This window comes from Aplidium turbinatum, chromosome 10 (genome assembly GCF_918807975.1).
Source record: "Aplidium turbinatum chromosome 10, kaAplTurb1.1, whole genome shotgun sequence".
In the NCBI taxonomy this organism is placed as follows: domain Eukaryota; kingdom Metazoa; phylum Chordata; class Ascidiacea; order Aplousobranchia; family Polyclinidae; genus Aplidium; species Aplidium turbinatum.
The window spans coordinates 10,677,968-10,701,267 of NC_137481.1; the positions used below are offsets into that span (position 1 = coordinate 10,677,968).

The 23,300-nt window shown below is 37.0% G+C and overlaps 2 protein-coding genes across 4 annotated transcripts in view; one reads left to right on the forward strand and one right to left on the reverse strand.

Annotated features, from left to right (window-relative positions):
* LOC145778950 (FRAS1-related extracellular matrix protein 1-like) overlaps positions 1-1,514 on the forward strand; it is a 29,051-nt gene extending 27,537 nt beyond the window's left edge. The window contains exon 44 of the mRNA XM_082590538.1: positions 2-1,514. Coding sequence (XP_082446664.1) covers positions 2-198 — 197 coding nt within the window. The 3' untranslated portion in view covers positions 199-1,514. The remainder of the gene's footprint in view (position 1) is intronic.
* LOC145778873 (F-BAR domain only protein 2-like) lies at positions 1,435-19,661 on the reverse strand. Of its 3 annotated transcripts, XM_082590464.1 has the most exons (24): positions 19,478-19,661; positions 17,838-17,929; positions 16,846-16,920; positions 16,421-16,562; positions 16,152-16,304; positions 15,780-15,884; positions 14,156-14,254; positions 13,756-13,852; positions 13,050-13,278; positions 12,681-12,708; positions 12,002-12,046; positions 11,064-11,168; positions 10,660-10,743; positions 10,136-10,154; positions 8,884-9,561; positions 8,291-8,327; positions 5,625-5,827; positions 4,618-4,747; positions 4,279-4,434; positions 3,428-3,554; positions 3,096-3,190; positions 2,270-2,371; positions 1,643-1,863; positions 1,435-1,572 (listed from the first exon to the last, which is right to left on the reverse strand). In XM_082590464.1, the coding sequence occupies exons 1-24, from the start codon at positions 19,559-19,561 to the stop codon at positions 1,547-1,549; spliced, it is 3,132 nt and encodes a 1,043-aa protein (XP_082446590.1). In that variant the 5' UTR covers positions 19,562-19,661; the 3' UTR covers positions 1,435-1,546. The 3 variants fall into 3 exon arrangements, with proteins under 3 accessions (XP_082446590.1, XP_082446592.1, XP_082446591.1); XM_082590466.1 differs by lacking the exon at positions 8,884-9,561; XM_082590465.1 differs by lacking the exons at positions 3,096-3,190; positions 3,428-3,554.
* Between the last annotated feature and the right edge of the window lie 3,639 nt (positions 19,662-23,300).

Below are 23,300 nucleotides of genomic sequence, written 5' to 3' on the forward strand. Positions count from 1 at the left end.
GGTTTGAATCGCAAGCTCAGCCCTGCTTCGTGGGAATGGGTTAGTGGAGAACAAGTCACTTTCAACAACTGGAGGAAGGGATTTCCCAGGTCAGGAGGAGGAGAGTGCGTGATGGTGTCATCAAAGAAGAGATGGGTGGACATAGCGTGTAGTGAGAATAATGATGGCGTCAAATACGTCTGCGTAAAAGCAATCTAATTTCGCATCAGCTGATCATGTCGGTCACATGATGTCCATGTTTCGAGACTCAGATTGTTGTGTCTTCCAAGATGCTACTTTGAGCATTTATTTTTTTTACAACCTTGTTTTTTTTATGCGTTTTGCTACACATTAACGAATCGCACATTTCCTTATTATGTCTCACACAAGAAAAATTCTATTTCCTTATCGTGAACTCTATTAACTTTTATTAACAACTTAATGAATTTTTCAGCAATAAAAACGCCCAAACATTGTTATGCACATCATGTATCTACGCCGTCAATCAATGAACTTTGAACAATCGTGACGAAACTGCTGCAATGACAAGTTGCTTTTGGTCGTAAATGTAACAAGGTGCACCCTGTTAGCAAATCGTCACTTTTCTATATTGATTCAACGTAAAGACTGATTTGCTGTCTGGTAGTTGTCGACAAAACAATGTGGCAGTGTTAAAAATTCCTCACAGTTACGTTATAATAACATTTCACAATCGTAAGCCAGCCAAGAAATCAGTCTTTTGCACATTAATGTGACGTCTACCAACGTTTAACCAGTAAAAAGATGATGATTTGCTAAATAAGCAAGAATGGCATGCGGTCGTGAGAGAGGACGACCACCCAACGTGATGACATACATAATTTGCACCTGAACTTCTAAGAGACGTCAGCGAATGTAACCATTTCACAAACGTATTTGAATCTAATGGTGTTAGCAAACTGCCACCATTTTCTTGCCCATACAAATCTATTTACAACTTTGCGTAGGTTTGATGTACGCAAATGGCTTCAACTAGACGTTAATCTCAGTCGGTAACAGCTAAAATGGAGACCTACCGAGCAGAACACTTGCAACGTGCAAGCATGCAACGTTAAATGCTGTGAAACAATTTGCAAACATAAGACACCGATGTGGAATGAAAGCACAGTTTACATTCAGATTTCACAAAAATATACTCACAACTGTAATATAAAAATACAAAGCAACAATCACAACTATTCTCATAAATATTATAACACCTGGCAGGCTACAATGCAGCAGACACAATTGTCGGTGAAGTTTTAAATAAGCATGGATTTTGAATATCATTATTTCCTCACCTAGTGATCTTTCAACAACGCTTTGTTATTGTATTAACTTAATGTGTGATCGCTTGAATACGACGGCCATTGAATGGTTTTCTTATATTCAACCTTTAACTCGCCTAAAAGTTCAAGCAATTAAAACGAAAGAATGTGTGTGTGGTTCTTGTAGGACTCCGCGAAATATCGCAAAGTCATTGTCAAACCTTGATCCAACCAGCCAGTTGTTTATTCCCACGATCCTTATCCCTTCCGGGTTACAACAGTCAGGTTACATCCAGCAAATATTTCCCTGAAGAAAAAAAGGCTTAAAATTCTGAAGGCAAAAATGATAAACTTTAAAAAATCGTAAGCCTCTGTACCTGCAGCGTATCTTTTCATGACCAAGGAGAGCCTGTACCCCAAGCCGGTGAGCTCAAAGTCAACCCCACTCAAAGTCGAACCTTCTGATACAAACAACACAGCCAGTGACGCAGACTTGCTGGGACCTGAGGCCAGGGTCAGTCTGCTCTTCAGAGTTCCAACCGGAGCACTGCTGGATATATTGTCTTGCTTCCATATCAAGCGATCCTGCCCGGCCAACCTAAGAAAGCACATGTCACTGTCAGTTCAGCGAATGGGAATACCCGCTAATATTTACAAAAATTGAAGTTGTGTCGACTGTGCAATTAAAAAAGCGATAGACAACGCTGTATCGACGTGTATGAGCCTCATCAGTGTCCCGCTTATCGTCACCGTAGCTTTTAAAGCGTGCTAGTTGTGAAAGCTGAGTAACACAACAGGCTAAATAACCAATTGCGTGTTTGAAAGATAAAATATTTCAACATCGCAGTGTGACTCGAAGCTGTATTGGGCACAGCTCAAACCTGGCGATGAAACAGTAGTGCAACTCGTTATGAACAACCCAAGTTCAAGAATACAAACGGTTGTTAATCTTCAGAGCTTATAATATGCGAGATAACTCATTGATCTGGAAAGTAATAACTAACCAGGTGGCAGCGGGAATCGAGGTGACGTTGGTGACTTCCCCGTCTACTGGGACAATGATTTGAACCTTCTTTAATGGACTGGACGTTGCTGCGCTATTGTATCTGTTAAATAAACGGTAAATGGTTTGTATGCTTATTCTTTTGCACAACTTCTGATGTTTATTTCATACAACGACATTTTCATGAAACTGATATTTTATTTACTACCTATCTTCACAGAACCAAGTGCATTTTTAAGGCAAATGGGGCACTATATGAAAACAATTACAGTTATAGGTACTTGTGTCACAGTAACACCAAACTAACGAGCACGAAAGATTTTTGCCGAATAAAAAATTTACTGAAAATGACCGAAGAATTAATAGATACGCCAAATATCAGGGAGGATATAGACAAAAAGAGCAAGTGGATAAGATGGTACAAGCATGCACTAAGGAGGAAGAAAGATTTTTTTTCTAAAAGACGGTGGCTTTGAAGATGAATGGAAAGGAGAAACGGGGATGTTCAAACAGAACATGGAAAGAACAGGTGAAGGATTAAGGCAGACAACAGTAAACTGAAGAAGGAAGACGCAACGGACAAAATAAGATGGAGAAAAGGAGTAAAGACAATTGTTGAAGGAAAGAATCGCCCACCCCTACTAAGGGAGATCATCATTGCGGTGGGATCAGTTTCAAAATATCTTCATCAGCCAAAAGTTGAAAATGCACGCAAAGGCTTTGAAGCTATTATTTTCTACCACGGAAATTTGTAATCACACATTACGTAGGCTACGTAATTTGCGTTTGTTTATATGTAAGTGATATCGACATAAATTAATACGCACTTGTATTGTACTGTGACGCCAGTTGCGTCTACTTCACGCTTCCATTGACTTGTTAAATGAAGCGGAACCATCGAATGACCAGACGTTGTAGACAACTGGAGGAGAATGGAAACAAAAACTTGTAATAAAATTCAGATTTTACGATTGTTGGAAATGGCGAATCATCGCACTGGTAGCAGTTTCGTATGGCATTTCCACAGTTGAAGTTAGTTGTCTTTTAACCAGTATTGAAATACAGAGAAGACTCAACCAAGCAGTTTCGCATACTTGTTTCCACAAGATTTAAATTATTGACACAGGCACGGTCATTGACGCTAACAGCGGGAACACACCTGGTAAGATAGAACTTGAATGATGTAATGAGGAGAATTTGGATGCTCCTCCTCCATTTTCTTTAAACGTGATGAAAGTGACGTCATATCAAAGGAATACAAACATTCTGAAGCATGAGATGATTCGCTGGGTGCAAGAAAACAAGTAGATAAATTTTTACATCGCTGCAACGTCCCCAGATGCTTGCATCTGATGCAAAAAGACAACTTTCGATACCGGAAAATGTTTGAGGACAGATCAATATAGAATAAACTGCAAATGACTATGATCGAAAGTTTTGCTGAAATTTCATAACGCTAAGTGAAGTTCTGTTAACCCAGAAGTTTCCAAGCAGAGGTGCATCTCAAAAATAGAAACGCGTAGCACACTAAAATTTTTCTACCAACATTTCAAAAAAATGTGTTCAAATCAAGTGCTACAGATTCAACTTTTGAAAATGTTTCGCGTCAAAATTATATTTAAATATATTTTACAATTACATTCTGCGATAACAATTTTTGTCGTATTAATTTGATTTTAAATAAGTACGGATTAACTTTTTTTATAAATGCAACAATGAGGTAGCATGGTACTCTCCTTCAGCGGTTGTCTATTCTATATAACGATTGGTTTCATGTTTTTCATATTAACTGAATAATATCCGATAGTCACTTTATGAAAATCTTACAAGTTTGTATGCGGCCAAAAAATACAACTTTCGTTGTTGAGGCCCTTGTGCCATGTTAGTTTATGAGATGAGTGTGATCATGGTGCGACGTGCGTTGGGAAGCACTGTCTTGGCCTCTTGTCTCTTTCGTGCTCGCGTATTCTGAGCGCACACGGCGGTCAACTGTAGCTCCATAACACTTACGTGTGAAGAAGATTTTTGTTGGGAGCGATATCTTGAAGTTTTGAGATTCCTTTTAAGCGGAATCGGAGAACGGCTGGATTTGGATTGGAACAGAATGATCGTGCGATCCCAGCAGGGAGCGAGAACTGCACGTCACCGGTGAGCTTCATAAGGCAACTGCAAAAAGTGAGCAACCGTCACTTTAGAACAAAAAAATGAATATCAACAACAAGATTATTTGTTTGTTTTTTTTGTTTGTCGTATCCAGGCTTACACCTGTAATTGTAACAAGATTATGATTCGACACCTCAAACACATAAAAGGCAGCTACCCGTACGTATTTATATTATGTTACTGTACCTGTTACTAGCAGGGCCTTTAAAGTAAGCATTTACAGTTTCGGTGAATGCCACAGCGAAGGGTATTGGATCGCCATGTGCTAACGTGAACGAGGTTGGTCCTCTTGATGACGAAGCCACCAGAGTCGCGTCTGTGGAAGAACATAAACAATGTGTGGAAGATTATAAACAATCGCATCATCTTCGAAATAAAAGGATTTTTATGTTTCTGGATGTTATTCTGGTTTGCACAAAATCTGATAAAACAAGTTAGTGCACGGTTTTACGTCTTTTGTTCCCCGTATTGCAAGGGTTAAACGTCAGCAAATTTTGATCCGGCTTGATGGCGGCTTTTCGCATAATCCTACTATTATTATGCAGGCTCGTTTGAAGTCAGGACTTTAGTTTAGCCAGAGCAGATTTTTTCCCAGAAACTTTTACTTTAAAACCCGAAGATCCCGTTGAATCTTGAATTGTAGATTCAAGGTTTAACTCACTGTCTAGTAATGATAAAAGTTTCGGCTCTCTATATCACGCCAAGTAAGGATGGCGCCGAGGATACGCAACACGTATCGCGCCTTCCTGATCCAAACCAAGGCGCGATACATGTTTTAAGCTACATGCTCTGCTGCTACATCTCGTAGAGTGGAAGCGTGGTTTGTGACAACTTCAGTATCATGGCTACTTCAGCGTGGTTTTACATCTTCTTCTGAACCCCAAAGCGACCACCCGGCTAAAACAACGGCTTCTGCAGTGCCGTTGGTGGTCAGGTTAATGGAGTTGCAAGATATTTAGCTGAAACCGAACATCGACATTCTTCGACGTTGTTTCAACGCAACGACACAGTCAGCAATTGACATTACTCAAACGCAGACAGCAAATCAATCGTTTTTGGATTGATTTAACGTATACAGACGTTGAATCAATGCAAAAAAAAACCGACTGATTTGCTGTTTAGAAACTTAGCATATGGCTGTAGTAGGTGACAAAGCACATTCCTTAACTAAGCACGCCACAAAACAGACATACTTGCCGCATCTAACACATCCGTGGCAGATTTCCTTAATGGCAAACTCGGTGACCATTCAGCTTCAGCAGGGCTGGATTTGTTTGCAAAAAAATCAGTCAGATCGTTCGTACTCGGGGGTGTGGAAGGTGCTTTCCGCTTGGGAGTTGATGAGTCAGCAGTTTTGTCAAAATGATTCAATGTTTCATTAGACGTGGACAGCTCACTGCGAACATGAAGTGAACGAGCATGGTGAAAGCTTGTTACTTTATATCAGTGGTTCTTAACGGGGAGGCACGCCCCCTAAAGGGGCGTCAACTACTTTTCACGGGGAGGGGGTGAGTTCTATTAACGATATTTAGTATATTTGTAGTGTGCAGTGGTTTCATTGCCCTGCATTATTTATCGCAGTTCACACTTCCTTGGGAACTACGAATCACTGGTAGGGTTATATGCAGACGGAGCTTTTGTTGCGCTTTCTCTGCAGTTTCGCTTCGTTACGTAGGCCAGGGCTTCCCAAACTTTTTTGCTCGCTACCCCTTTTAATCTCCTAAAATTTTTCGCGACCCCTTACTATTAAAATGACAAACAATGCGAAATATACATTTGTGATATTTATTGAAAAGCTTAGATCAAACGAAAACCAAAGACAATTTACCGGCACTCAGTTCAGTTTTTTTTTTCGTTTTTGTTTTTTTTTTCTGACCATCACAACGAAGCCTATAGGTACTTGGTAGCTTCTGGAAACAAAACAAAAAAGCAAACACATTTATTCAGTGTGATGGGTGTGACTGCTTTCTGCCACAAAGCAAGTCCACTCGTCGCTCAGTGTTAGTTAAAGCAGGTCTCAAGGCGGTTTCAATGTTGCTTAGGCTGGAATGGTACTTGAAGTGAGAACATCTCAGACAAATTATTTTGAAATTTTTGTTTTCAGATGTTCAATTTTTTTATGAACGCATCAATTTTAGATTTCGATGCAAAATATTGATGTTTTCTCTTGAGAGGAACATATTAAATTCGTTTAGTTTTTCAAGCAAATCTGACACTTGGCATAATTCCAGAAGCTAGATGCAAAAATGGTGGAGCAAGACTGAATTTTTTTCTGTTGGAAAAATCACGATTTCAGTTTTCAATATTGATTGGCTAGCCATTTTAAAGCTTTGACTTTTGAAAGCCACCTCACTTCACGATGCAGTAAAAGAGTTTTTAACTCCGATTCAATTTCACCTCTTACATTTTCAAAAATACGGGCAGCCTATTGAGTGCGCGATAACGTTAATAACTGTCGCAGCATCTCGCACAGAAGTGTTAATATGCAGTATGTTGTGCAAATTGGTATACTTTCTGCGACCCCTGAAGTTTATTACGCGACCCCTTGGGGGGTCGCGACCCCCAGTTTGGGAAGCCCTGATGTAGGCTATGAGAAAAAGAATAAAACCCGTTTAGTGCTACTATTTATTGCATTATTTATCAAGAAGCTTTAGCATCTAAATTCTAAAACTTTTCCTCCAGGAAACCAATAAAAGGTGTCTTGAACTTAGTTATCAAAGTGCTCAACTTCACCAAAGCTGGTGGTTTATAAAGTAAGAGCTCATTGTCGTCGTCTTTTCAATCGTCTGTGTAAAGTGAAACACGCAACCTGATCGTAATACTTGGGTTTTCCACACGAATGGTTGCTCCAGGAAACATGCTAATTGAAACTTTAATATACAAACTCAACCTCTGAAAGAGTGGAGTTGAACAAGGAAATTCAATGACCTTCAGTCACTTGGATGCTGCATTCGGAAATGACAAGTTTGAGCGAACAAATCAAATAACAACTCATCAAATGTCTTGTAAGCAACAATCATGAAATAGTTTTCAGATACAGTTGAAACCTGAATATCCATCAAAAATCATTTTGAAGAACCACAAAGAAAGGGTTTTTGTCTTAAAGTACAAGCCCTAAGCCAGGTAACACTTCGAAGAACTGGTAGGCTACACGATGGGGATTATCTTTTTATTTACTCACTGGTCTCATTCTCAACTCAGGATATTCAAATACTAACAGTGCTCGGATCTAAATAGCTTTATGAAACTTAATTTTCTACTGCAGGTTTTGTGGAGACCAAGGGCAGGCTGAGAATTGAAGACTTAAGCTACGGTGCGCAATTTCTGGAGATAAACCGTTAAACCTCGCATTAAAAATGTAGTTGCTGAGTAGCAATTTCAAGTGGGCCTATCTTACTAACATTTAGGCTACGTGATCAATAAATACATAAAAACAAAATTTCATTTGTTATTACACTTGTTCAAAATTGAAGGGGTTGGGCGCAAAGCTTGTAATCCTTACTAAAGAGAGACGTATCAAGAAAAAGGTTAAAGAACTGGTGTAGATTATAGTCAGCCACAAATTTATTTGTTTCCATAATAATTCCGAAACACATTTTTTTTAATTTCAGCACTACCGGTAGGCTGCTTCTATTTTATGTGTCTATACTGTAATGCTACAACTGGAAAATCGTTTTATTTTCATTGAAGTTAAGGTTTGACATTAATAAATCCTGTGAAGCCGGGTCGGTGCTGAGCAAATGTATTTTTAAAACCATCAAAACCTAAGGCCCTTTCAGCGTGATATTGCTAACTTAAACAATATGCAGTAGATGGCAAAACAAACACACGTGGCACTAAAAACGTAACATGAAATTACCTCGTTTCTGAATCAGAAATTGCCTTGTCATCAACAGCTGAAAAATGAAATGAGGATAAGTGAAAAAGTAACCTGACTTGCTGTGTAGACGCATGACAATACATCAGTACATGGAAACTCTAAGCGCTGCTCTAACATCACCAAATCTAGAATCAACGTAACAAAACCATGTTTGCTGCAACTACTTTACACGTGGTTTGACAAGTAATGTTTTTTACCAAACATAATTTTCATGACTACCGTGAAAAATAAAAAGACAAAACATGAAAACAACCATGCGAAAATTAATTGAAAACAAAACAATACATTCGACATTGGTTCGACTAAACTTTGGAAAATCTCAGTTGGGTCTCTCAGATTGATACTCCCACACTCTTACCTAGCAAATCAGTGTTTTTTTACATTCATTTAACGTACAAAAAGATTGGTTTGCTAGCTGAGTTGACGTGCACAAAAGAACGAGGGAGTTGTAAAACCCCTCAATATCAAAAATAACTTTGCAAAAAATAACAATATAATCACTGCAAGCTATCAACAACTGAACCAAGATCCAACAAAAAAAAAACTTAAGAGCTGTTTCAATAAAAACCTACACTTTCTTCGACCAGTGGGTTTCATAATAGGCTCAACATGAGAAGCAATTACAGGAGATGATGCTCTATTTCGCATCACTGGTCTACTTGGTGAGGGATCGGCTGGACAATGGCCATTGTGTTGACTGATTTGCTTTCCAATGAAACGAGGAGGTACTTCAGGATGAGTAGAAAATTGTTGCCAGCTTGGGAAATTTTGGAGTTTGAAGTTTTGGTCAAATCCGGGTGGTTCCGGCCTCAAACTGCCGACAGATTTACTTTTTACAGATAGAGGCGGACTATCGAATGTCTGCCACTGCTTATCATTGTGTCCCTTTTCTTCTTCAACTTGGTAATGCACAAATGAAGTTGAAAACTGTTGATCAGGAATCAATTTTTTACGGCTATTCAAAGGTTTGTGAGGGTCTTGGCAAAAGTGACGCAATGGAACAGAACTCGTTGCGTTCATCTGTTCAGTTGATTCTTCTGTCACCTGAGGTGGCGTCAGTCGGCGTTTAAGAAACGCCAGCTTTTGGAAAGATTCTGACGACGCAGCGTTGGAGAAGTCATGAGCGGGATTATCTGACGTCATGGCAGACGATGGCGACCAGTTGCGAAAGGCTACTGTGTCGCTATGAGAACCAGCTCGTTTTGTGGCTACAACGGAAGATACTGAAGTGTGACGCTCTGACCTATGACCTGACAGAAAAACCACACAGCTGCGAGGGTAATAATTACAGTTCTGAAATTTCACATATTGCGACTACCAAGCTTCTTGAAATAACTGAGATTAAACAATTTCTTTCACACTTCCAACACAAGGAAGTGCGGTTTGTATTTTACATGATTGATTTAAACATTCAGTTTCATGGTCATTTAAAAACAACCGAATTTTATGTATACTATTGTTTCTTTAAAAATAAACATACTAACAAAAGCGATCATTCATGCATATTTTCCTTAGGAACGCTGTAGTCAATCTGAACGTTTTAAACCGAACCACCGCAATTTAGCTACAATGTTTGCTGTACAAGCAATGATGAAAAACAATGGTGGTAATTTAAAATCTTCTACAAAACCACCCACAATTTACAACATCACACAATACTCAACATAATCAAATTATTCAATGAAGTCACGACAATGTTGAAAGTTTATTTTCGTGTTGTAAAAAAGTTACCAACATATCACAACAACCCAGACAATAAAAATTTGTCATTTTTACATTGATTCAACGTCTGCAGACTAATAAAATAAAATAGCTAAAGCTCACGTGAAAGTTTTTTCCCGGCCTGTAACAATCGTCAACGGCTACAAATTAATTACTTAAAATATGGCGTGTTAAAAATTGACAGAATGGGAGCAAAATGTGCATTAGTGGTTTGTACAGGAGAAACTTTTTTTTGTCATCATTAAGAAGGTAAGATGCCTCGGAGCTATGTTCTTGTCAAGTCATCCAGTCGAGAGGGATTGACAGGAAAAAGTTATTTATTCCATTGGGATGGGAGTAGACAGAAGCTGAAAGATGTATGATGGCTGTCTGTTCCACCTCACCACACTGACATGCAACAGAGGCCCTCATGTCACAATGTGTCATGCAATCATCCAAACGACTGATATTCCAATTCTTAAATCGCCACACAGTCTTGTGTTTGATGGTAAGCGCGAGAGAGATACTGACCCTTGTGCAACATTCATACAGCGGACGATTTATCCAAAGGACGTTCAACAACTGGGACAAATTAACACTTTTCAGAACACCTATGAGTTTTTTAAACACAATGTAAACAAACCTACCATCGGTATGGGAGTGCTCAATATCAGGTTGCGAGTGATGGCGTTTAGTGTGTCCAAGTTACTGGCAGCGGAATTATTGTTTTCCTGAAACAATGACTTTGTGTGATACGACTAACGCGAACAGGTATTCCGATTGACGGAAATAGGGTTGATCACGACAAAAAAAACAACTAAACTTAAAGGTAATCCTGATGCCGTTTAATATTAACTGACTACGTTACAAATACTGACCCAAGCGTACAGGAAAGTTTTGTCTAAGTCATGAACTAAAATGATTTAAGTCATGAACTGAAACTGATTCAAGCCATGAACGGAAACTTGTTCAAATCATAAACTGCTTATGAGCAACATCTCCATACATCTCAAACCGTGCAACACGTAAACACCAGAAGCTACCAACCTACCTTTTCTTTCGGATTGATTTTGACGTGAATTTTTCGCTGAGCGACATCTTCATGATCGGAATCTGATTCTCCACTGGAATGATAGGTCCAGCTGCTCTTCCGTTCCTATGAAAATACTTAACTTGTGTGCAATCGAACCCCAGTTTACGAAAAAGACGGATTTTTCACATTTGGTATCGGACGCAGAAGCAATATAAAAAGACGGATTTTTCTCGCTGATTACCCAAGAGAAAATTATTACACACCAACTTGATGCTGCATTAATTTCACTCAAAGGTGACGTGACACAGACGTCATAAGAAAAATTCATATTCATATAAACATGTATTTTTATCTAAGCCAATAAAAAGAAAATAATCTGCTTAAGTCATATTTCAAACAAACTTTAAATCTGTAACTTCACTTTCGATACATGATTATTATTATGGAAATGGAAAAATCCTAAAGCTCTTAGTTGGCTGACTTTCATATGAAACAAGGAAATATGTAGCTTACTCACATTATGTAGCACACAATGTGATATTTATTGTTATTCATGTTCTTCTATTTCACTTTCATCAGTAAAATCAACAAAGCGAACATGCATCTAAGCTTATTCGAATTATTTTTTATCTTATGACTGTGAAGATAGTCAGGGCATCAAGATATAAAACGCTTGGCCGTAGACTAAACGCAGATTTGGGGCGAACTATTTTGTAAAGGAAGCGATGGTTTTGCTTCAATTGATGTTGGTAAAATGTCCAACAATCCTGTTGATAATCTCAGAAAGCTGAGTACGTAACAGAAAGAGGGGAAACTCTCGTTTTCCGGTTCTCCAATAACTATTAACTAAGCAATACAAACCTACAGTCCTGCTGGTAAATGCACTTCAGCAGGCGTCTATGATACTGCATTGACACAAGCAAAGGTTTAAATGCAAAATATAAACGAGTTCTCACCGATGAAGTTACTGCTCTTAGTGTGAACCCTTCCTCGTCAACTGTCTACAAAAACACGAAAAAAGTTTTTTTTTTTAAACTGGGCGTTTCATTCACCAGTACAATCATTCACTGCGTAAAACATTAAATAATCCTGTTCAAGTCCACAAATTATTTCCGGTGTAAAGTGTAAGTTGCTATACTGTGAACAAATAACGTAAGCAACAATACGAGTTTATTTGCTTCCTTTCCGCAGCATGCACTTCGTTTGAACAATATTTTAATGAAAGGAAGAACATCTTTTGGTGCCAGTATACTATGTGATCTACACGCGAAAATGATCTACAGCAGGCAAAATATTCGGTCATAGTGCTCCATTCTGATAACTGTAGCCTACTACAGTGCTAGTAATATGTACGGTACTATTAATACTAGATCCTATTTATATTGCAGCACAACATTTTATAGATCACATCACAAATGCAGATCACAAGCACACTTGAAACACAGGCAGCAAAACCCGCTGTTTTTACATGGAACGTTGAACGTCTGAAGACGTTGAATCAATGTAAAAACAACGGATTTTGCTGGCTGGAGAAACTTGTGTTCGTTGCACAGAATACTTGTCGTAATGACACAAAAGCATCTCTCAAATTAAAACGTACAAACCCAACCGCTCTTCTACCAACAATCTACTCACTACATCGTTGTCTTTTTCCGGTAAATAACTGAAACAAAAATCGAGCTGTTAGATGAAAGAAATCCAGGCGTATGTGAAGAAATAGTTTGCATGAACAACAAGCACGATATATCGCAGCATTGAAGGGTGCTACAAAAGATTTCGAAAAGAATTTCAAGAAGTTCAGCATTGCTGAGTACTGAGTAGTCAACTAACCTTGCGCTGTCAGTTATAATAATTCATAAATTCTATCAAATGAAATGTTTCTAAGCTTAGATATACACAGAAAACTAGTCCATCAGACCGTCTATCTCTATATGATTTAACGTCTCTTGTTCCTCATATTGCGAAGGTTGAACAACGAAATTATATAGCACATGGTCACCGTACGTTAAATCTCTTGTCTTTGGTCGCACTGTGTTGTCAGGAGGGTCGCTTTTCAAGGACGGCTGTTTGGTGAAAGGCTTTTTTTTTCGAAATGAGAGACTGATGAGTCGTGCGGGTTTATTGATCACGTGACTATGTGATGCCACGTCATGATTGGTCGTGCCGTTGGTGTGGTTAGGTTCATTTGGTGTCAGAACCGCATTGGCATCGCATTCCTCGAATACAATGGGTGCTGCAATGTAAAGTGTACGTGATGATCTTGTGAGGTTGCATGGATGAAAATTTTAAGTCATGTCTTCATCTCAGCTAGCAAACAAACCCATTTTTTCGTCGAATCAATGTGCTTTGCTGCCTAGGATTCTTCTGCGATCAGGGCCGGATTTAGCTGAAGGGGGGCCCGGGGCACTTTTAGATCGGGGGGCCCCCCTGCAAAAAAAATTTTCGCGTCTACGGCGCGAAAAACTGCCTCTGCGTCTACAGTAGCATCAATCCAGAACTGCACAGCATTTTGCAGAAACTTCAAAGGCTGAAAGGAAGAAAAAAATAACACATAACACAACATTTTTTCCTCGTAGGGGGGCCCTTCAAAAGTCGGGGGGCCCGGGGCACCTGCCCCCTCTGCCCCCCCCCTAAATCCGGGCCTGTCTGCGATGAATGGTAAATAAGCACAAGACAACTTCCGGACTCGTAAAGTTATTTTGTTACTCACCTGGCTTCTCAGTGCCAGTGCCTTTGTTTTCGCTGTAGCGCTTAATAAGAGACTCTATTGTGTTTTCAATGACCTGGTCCCGCACTTCCTGGTGCACCTGAGAAAGCGATTAAAATAGAAAAGCGTGTAATGACGATTCAAATTCCAGCATGCTTTGCCTCATCAGAAACCCACGTAATCGAAACCTGATCATGTTTCGTTCAGCATGACCTTGGGCTTGGGCCAACACTAAATGGCCAAAATTAAAAAAAAAACCAAAAAAAAAATAGCACAAAATAATGTCGATCTATGAAAGACGGAAATTCATACTCCACAAGTCATTTTCACAAGAAATTTCAGTGAGAAAATCGAACTGCACTCTTCGAAAGACGGCGATTAAGTAATGAATTTAGTCACTCACTTGGGACAACATTCGGTTGGCATTCACGTGAGCAAGTATGTAAGAATCGAAAACAGACTTCAGATGCTTCAAATGGGAAACTTCGATATCTTGAAATCTCTGCATGTGAATATATGAGTTGTCACCTGTGCCTGTTGAAAACTAAAAAATAATGCTAACACACAGAACACAACTTTGTAAAATCCCAAGTAGGCCATTGAGCGGTTGATTTGAAAATTTCTTAAAATCCCTTCAAGGGCGGGGAAACCCAAATTAACTTTTTGCGAGTTTTTTGTTTCAGCGTGATGTCATTGTGTACAACATGCGTTTTAGCAAAAAAAAATCCAAATTTTGTTGCCCTTGTCTCGCTAAGGCCGCTTTTGTTTGATACCCGTTTGCGAGGTCTCGCGCGCACCAAGCTGTGACGCTGTTCGCTGTGACGTCACAAGGTACATATAGTTGTGGCCAAACTTTTAAAACCAGACTTGATTTATGACCATTTTTGCATTACTTCAAAATAATGCATCAGATATTGTTTCAGTTGCATCATCTTTATGCATCATCTTATATCATCTTTATGCATCATTTTTACATTGATTCAACGTCTGCAGACTTCAGACGTTGAATCAGTGCAAAAATGACGGATTTTGCTGTCTAGGCGTATACGTATTTATCATAGAGGTCACAGAGCTTATACGACGTTCGAAAGGACGTCGGTTCGATACCCATCCAATGCATGTGGCAGTGTCGTTGCAAGATATTTCATGACATGTTTGGACGTAGACATAAAATTTGCTTTCTTGCTTTTTCGTCTTAATCTAAATCTTCCTCACTGTAAGGATTAGCCTGCATTCGACAAACGCGTACGTGCGCACTGCCACATTTTCTTCGTGACGACATATACTGTCAGCTAGATTAACACTGAATGTGGACATTCAATGGGCAGTAATCCATACAGCAAAATCTGTCATTTTTACATTGATTCAACGACTGCAAACGTTGCATCAATGTAAAAATAACGGGCTTTGCATTTTGGGAAATTACAACTCACACAATACCTATGTCCAAAACAATGCCAACTTCGAAGGAAGCGCGTACAAGAAAAAATTGAGAGCATCAAGAGGTCAGCTAGCAAAATCTGCATTTTTGCATTGATTCAACGTCCGCAGTCGTTGAATCAATAAGATAAGCTCGTATTTTGCTAGTTGCGAGTTAGCCTGCACTATACATAGAACACAGTCACCTAAGCAAAAGAACAACTTTCTGAAATAGTTGCTCTTCAATATCAAAGCCCAAATTGTTTCCGTCAAAAATCTGATTTGCGTATGTTGATCTTTGACATAGCAACTATGGCACTAAGAAAAAAAATTAAATCACTGATTTAGGTTTTAGTTGCAAACAAGCGAATTACACAGAATAGGTGCTGGGCAACTTTAAATAAACAAACTTATGAAAACCCTGCTTGCAACCTTCCTAGACGTTAAAACGATATAAAAACGGAAACTTTTTCTTACCTCAAAATAAAATATAAAGATCTACCGTAATGTCGACCTACGCTGCGGAAATGAAAATCAATCCCGTCATTGGCATCAAGTAGACGCAAATTTACGTGCATTTCTAAACATTGACAAATGATAATTCTCACCATTGCACTGGTGACCATCTTCTTTTCATAATCACTCCTTAGACCAGCGTACTTTTTCAGCAACTGCCTGTAATCTTCCGATGCTTTCTTGGATTTAGCTTCCACCTGATCAATATACCACCGTTATGCAGAAAACCTAAGTTGATGTGAAGTTATGAATTTTACTTTGAAGACTGCACGATAGTGCACATTGCACATCCAATACTAAGGCTAAAGTATACTTTAGTGCGGTGTGAATAGCTTATGCTGAATGATTATGCATTTTAAACGATATATTTCTTTTTAATTACAAAATAGAAAGAAAAACACATAACAATAAATGAACAAAAATCAACGATTTTAGGAAACAGCTAATCTAGTTACATCGTATACCTTTTCTATATCTTTTGGAAGAGCGCCAGCTCTTTTGAGTCGTTCTGCTTCCACACTTAGCTGATGATATTTTTCTTTACTTTTTCGAACCGCAGTAGTCGTATTTTGGAAATGTTGTACAGCATTTGCTGTTCCACTGAGCTCGTCTTTCACCTGTATAGTCACAAGCGACAATCATAGACTAGATAATTTGTCAAATTTTGTGATTTAAAACTACTTTCTTTGACCTACAATTACAAAACATTGACAGAAAGAAGCAATAAGCAAACCTGTTTGTGTTTTCCTTTCTGTTCGTCGATATATTTTGCAAGACCTTTGATAATTTCATTAAGCTTGTGTGTCACTTCCATGTGACAGCTTGAGACCTTTTCAGCCATCATTTTGAAAACATCGAACATTGGGGAAAAGGTCCTAATAAAACATGGAAAAATATTGTTCGTTTTGTACCCAATTTTAACAACAATCCTTATGGTAGCACAAAAATTTTTGTTATGCGATTGTTTTGAAACAACAATTCTGTAAAGTTTACCAGAAAATCTACAAGTCTAGGTTAAAAGTTTTAGCTATAATATGTGCTACTTAATATTGTCAATACTTGGTATGTCCCTCTGCAAAACCACAACTCCAAAGTGTAAATAATAATTTTTTGGTTAAAAAACAACATCTTCAATAAGTAAAAAATGACTAGGTGTACCCAAACGAGCTCGAGCTGGTAACTTGCTTGGCTAGCTTGGTCAAATTCTTGGCATAGGACTCTTCAAAGTTTGCACTGAAATACATCAATACATAAATAAATAAATATGCTAATCAAATTACTTTGGCCAGATATCTTCAAACAAAATATACAGATATATTTATGCAAATGAACAAAGCAAAACCGCATAAAATACCAAACGAAAACGCATCCATTGTAAAAAACATCTTGAGTACAAGCTCTTCATCCTGGTAGGTCAATAAAACTTGGATATGATAAAAGCTTTTAACTTTATTCAACAACATAACTTCAAGCTTTTCTGAAGTGAAAATTCATGAAATTAATGACTCTGCAACAATCGCTTTCAGTGGTAAAGAATGTGCATGCCTCATCACAAATTTGTCAAGATTCATGAAATTATGCCTATGTATGAAATGTTTAATTGGTTATTATCTTCAGCTGAAATCTAGAACTCCGGTCTACTTTTGTTGAAATGGTGCATTTAAGTTCAGTTTTTTGCATGATGCAAGCACTGAAACATTTGGCCACGAGAGTGAATAAGTACTTAGATTATGCAGATGCACATGCTAATAAAGTTTAAGAATTGTTACTTGTGCATAGCAATACACTTTTGTCAGAGTCTTTTGAGAATTTCCGAGTTTAGAACAAAAATTTGTAAATTCTTGCTGATCAAATGTTGCAACTTAGAGCTCAACATATAATTGTATGCTAGCGGAGCCGATTATGCTAAACATATTAGTCAAATGCTGTATATTTATCTGTTTTGACAGATAACCTAACTTAGTGCAGTGTAATTACAATTTCTAGATGCTTGACAAGGCTTTATATGTTGCTGAAAACGTTTGTATTTTTGGTTTTCTTTTTTGTATCACGTAAGTTGTATTGCTTAATTTCATTTGGATAAGGTTCAACAAAATAACCTCTATACCAACATTGTTATTGTCTACACATCTTAGAAAATGTTGTTTTACTTCTCTCGAATAAACTCCTGAACAGCCTTTGCAGAGATTTGACCATCTTTCATGTTGTGATACAGAACATCAAAGCCCAGGTTTTTTTCACCCTACAACAAAAAACAAAAGAAACTAAAGACACCATACTTTTATACAATCAATTTTACTTATACAAATACTACTACTAAAAAACCAGCATTAGCTTTAAAATTCCCAATGAAGCCTTGAATATTTATTGAAATCCATTACAGGTTACTCTTTGCATGAATCTAAGCATGTATTTGTACATGCATGAGATAACGCCATAAATAATGTCCTTCACTCTGTTGTCAAGTTGCTTAATCAGACCAACTACATGCATTATTTGTAATATCTTTAATATTATTGTGTAATGTGTATGTCTTGTTGTTGTCTTTTGAATTGGTATATAAGTAGGCTATGGGATAGAAATCTCATCATGCATTATCAAGTGCAATGAAATTGCACTATAATCTCCATCCAACCTCCAAAAACATTAATCTCTACCTGCCACAGAAGAATTGTCAAGCTCAACCCAAAATAACCTAGTTAAGATAGGTTAAAACAAAAATCATAAGTAATGCACAGAGATAGGCAAAAACACCAGTTTTGATGATCTTGAGATCAAGATCATCAAGAATATGTAATCTTGAAGATCAAGATCAGATCACCAATACAACATGATCTTGAAGATCAAGATCACTTTTTGTATATAGTACTTGAAAAAAGGAAGTTTTTGATCACAAATTTAACTATTCAAGCAACCCAGTTAAAAGTACTTGGTATTGCTAACTGATGTTTTTAACTGCTCATTTGCGGCCTAAGAATTGTAATAAGTTAGTGACTGTTACTATTAGGCCTATCAATCGTTGTCGTAGTTTGCAAAGTTTTCTGAAGTCACAAAATTCGAAACTGCGAAACACATTTGAACTGTATTGTTTTTTATCAAATTTTGTCTGGTTTTTATGAAAAGCTTTTATTTGTGTTGCTAAGTATTTTCAACTTTCAATAGATTGTATCAATGTTCATTGCATCATTTACCCAACTGGCAACTTTGATACTGTTGTCTGCTATCAAAAACGTTTAGAGGTCTGTTGTCAGATAAACCGCTCCAAACAAAAATACAAAAGCTATTCAAAAAAGAGGCAGCATTCACATTTGATATATATATATGTTTATACTCAGATCTTAAACAATTATTGGTCTGGTTGATTTGCAGCAATAAACCACTTTACAAGACCAAATTCAGCTATAGAGTATATACATTATTTTAGTACCGCCATCCTAAACTTTTTAAAACATCTAAAGTTGAGTAAAAAAAACAAAACATTTTTTTTAGAATTCACAAAACAGAATTGCAAACAAAGTTGAATCATTGTTTATCATACGTTAACATAATTTATAAAGTATAAGTTGACCGATATATTATGACCAACACTGTAAGAGCTCTTTAAATTTTAAAATGGCAACACTACCAAATTCTTGATTTTATTGTTTTCTTGATTTTATTGTTTTTCAAGATCAAGATCATGCAAAAAAAAGATCTTAAATCAAGATTACCAAAATAAAAGTGATCTTCAAGATTGCAATCTAAGCCCATCTCTGTGTAAGGGTATAAAAATACTCTACAACCTACTTACCCAAAAATGTTCTGCAAAATATTTATTTTTTACATCAGATATAGTAATCGAGGTGAAGGCATTGACTGATTCAGTTGCTTCCATTTTGGAATCAATGTTGTGCACAATATGTTTGAGCAAGATTTATTCAAGCCAATTTAACAACAGCATTTTCAATACCTTGGTCAAGGTTATGAGAACCTAACAGTACTTCTTGAATACAATATGTGATAAAAATTTTGATAAAAAGTTTATTTGACTAGGCTATAGACCTAACATTGTATTAATTTAGTCCTTAAAAATAACTTGAATATACCATATTAGTTATTACATCAAGAAATTTGATTGTTCATTAACAAACACAATTAAACTGAACTAAACAAAAATATATACAAAACAGTAAAACACAATTAACTCGCACAACAAAAGGGGTAGGAAAGACCAAAAGGTCACCAAAGTCAGCTGCCACACAAATACATATTTAAACAAACAACACCAAAAAATTAAGAACACTAATTAAACACTCAAGCATTATGTATATCTGTATTATATGTATCTAACATGATACATAACAGTGAGATAACAAAACAAGGCAACATAAAACCTAAAGACTATACAAAAAGATAGACTAAGTAAGTAAGTAAGCCTACTATAAATGATTTAGGAGTTATTATTTTTTAGGTCTTATGTTTACTGTTAAGCAAAAATGAGTGGCACTGAAGCATGCAAAATTTAAGCTGTAATTTTAGTATTGTAACTAAAAGTAGAATCTAATAGCTGTCTCTATTTAAATTTTCTTTCATAAGGTTGTTTTTGTTATGCAAATAAAGCTAAACTTATATTCTATTAAAAAATTTAAATCTTACAATTCTTCAAATTCCTGGCTGGTTTTCAGTAAAATCTTTTCAATACTAAGAAAATATGTTGCATTCATGAAAACACTAACTAACATGCATGGATTGCAGGCCACATATGGCCTGTGAATCTGCATCTGCAATTGGACCATGCTAACAAGTAACAACATATTTTTTGAATGCAAGTGCAGAATCTATTTTCTCAAATGAAACATTACCGAACCGTACTTTTGAAATTAATTTTTATGCTAGCTTAGCTAACTTGCTCTAAAAAAAAACAAGAGGATAAACGTTGACCTAATAGTCCATCATATAAACAAACTGCAAAAAATTTGCAACAAATTCATAAAAATGATCACTAAGCATGAACCACAATACAATGTCGACAGTTTTTTCACAATTGATAACCTTTATACCATCGAAACTGGCAAATTCATGTTTAAACTAAAACATAATCAACTGCCTAAAAACTTTAACTCACTATTTCAACTTAATAGCAACTTGCATCACATATCAACTAGAAGTAGCAATCGATTTTTTCTCCCCTATTACTCGAAAAAGTTAACCCAACAATCCATCCAATTTAGTGGAGTTAAAGTCTGGAACGATCTCCCTAAACACATTACTGAAATCGAAACCTTTTCATTATTCAGCAGCAAGCTGAAAACCCATCTGCAAACAAAAACTCAAACCGATTAGCATACGTCCATTGTGTAACAGATACCACTTTTGTACATTTAATCTTTCAAGTACTACTGTTTGACACCTAGTATCTGAGCTTATTACAACTGTCAATGTCGTACATCCCGTAACATCTGCCATCACCACCTTAAACTGTTCAGTTTCAATAGGCTGCTATTAGATGCTAATATGTTACCAATGCAATACGCCTTTAATTAGCCAAACTACGTATAATATACTTGTTCACAGAACCTTATAACTCTCTGTTACTTTGTTGTGTAGATTTATTTGGCAAGAGTACTTCAACAATGAAGCTGTAGGCCTATCACTTTCCAGAAGTTTGGTTGGAAATTCATTTCAAGAAACTCCATCCCGCTCCGATACCGAAGTCACCCGCATGCCATCTAGACCATTTTCATAATTATCATCTTCACTACATTTTTCATCATTCATGATCATCAGTGTAATATCATGCTCAAATAATAAGTTAATTAATCTAAATTCCTGTACCCATCAGTTATCAATTCCTATTCAATATCACACCACTGTCGTTGCTGCGAACACTCCATTTTACTTAAAACGATGTACTGTACATAGTATTTTGTATATGTAATATGTTTAATATGTAAATAATATGTAATATGTTTAATATGTAATAATATGCCGTATGTTTATTGTTTATTCTTGAATGCTCGTGTTGTTGATTTTTCTTTTTTATATTGGTTGTAAGGTTCAGTCGTCCCCGCATGGTTTCACCAACTGGCACACCTCCAGTTGCTTTAGGTATGTGGAGCCAACTGGTTCTTCCAACTAATTCATCTACTTTAAACTGTTAGGTTTGGTGGCCGTGCTTAATTTACTTTCGTGTACGTAACCTTTAAATTTGCATCGCATGCACGTTTTAAACTTTTGTAGTTTTGCCACCTTTTCCTTTTGTTGGTTTTGTTCCCGTTCACTATTTGTAACTTTATCATTGCTGTTGTTTTCCGACAAAGAAAAATAAATTGAATTGAATTGAATTGAAATCACCCAACTCTTTCAAAATTTATAAAAGAACTTGTCAAACTTTAAACATAATTATTATCGTATTGCTTTTATTTTAGTGTAGAAAATAAATTCTTAAAACGGTTTTGCAGTAACTATGGAGATTTGCTTGCTTGTAAATTACGTCAAAACACAAGAAGCCTTCGTAGTTGGTACAAACAGCTGCCACCTCGGCTGCTTGGACTGCATTATTATACCACATTACCACTACCAGACAGTTCTAAGCTTATTCTGCAATATTTGAATGCAAGACTCTCAAGATAAAAAGTTTGAGAAACTTGTCACTTTTTGAATTGCTTTTGTGTATCCTAAAATTTAAATCGCCCTTGTTATACTTGCAAGTGTTGATTGTAGGCCTACTTTTACAACAGACGAAATAAAAGTTTTCCTTTTCTAGGTTTGGTGGCTGTGCATTTTTAAGATATTGTTTTCCAAACACTGTTTTATCAATACATATTCTTAATCTTTTGGTTCTATCATCTTTTTCTTATGTTAATGCCAAATTTGTGTCTTTATTTTATCGTTCTTTGCATGTTTGCGCCAGCAATGAAAAATAAAACTGAATATTCCTTCCCTTCCACAAGTTTGCAAGCACGCAAAAATTGTTTGTTTGTGTGATTACTGATGCGTAAAGATTGTCATGAATCAATGCACTTCAAGGATTTAGGAAAAGGAAATAAATATTAATGACTGAAAATTCTTATTTAATCAATCAACAATCAGTGCCGGTCTTAGGGTATTTCGGGCCCTGTGCGGAATATGCTTTGCGGGCCCCAAACCCAATGACAATGTTCCAATTCAGTAGCGTAGCTTGGTATTTTGAAAGGGGAGGGGGGTGGTTTGACAGTCGGTGGGCGAAGTCTGACGGCGTGATCGCCAAAGGCGACACCCAGCAACGGGGGGTCTGGGGGGGCTCCCCTAGAAAATTTTGAAAAATTACTTTGAATTTGGGGCATTCTGAGAGCATGTTCAACAAAAATTTGGGTATAAATATTAGGCCTACTGTAAAATGGTGCTGTCCAGTGGCATAGCAAAAGGATAAGGTCATGCTTTTTTTGACATTTTTCGGAAATAAAGCTATGTCTCTATGCTGAGTATAGATGCAACCTATTTCGTCCCCTGAAAAATTCGTAGGCTACCCCGATTTCGTACCCTGAAGTCATGTAATAAAAAAAAATTTCGACCTATTTCGTTCCCTGAAAAGATCGAGAAATTTTGAAATGTTTGCGGCAACTCCGATCAGCAACTTCGGCTCTGTTGTTTTT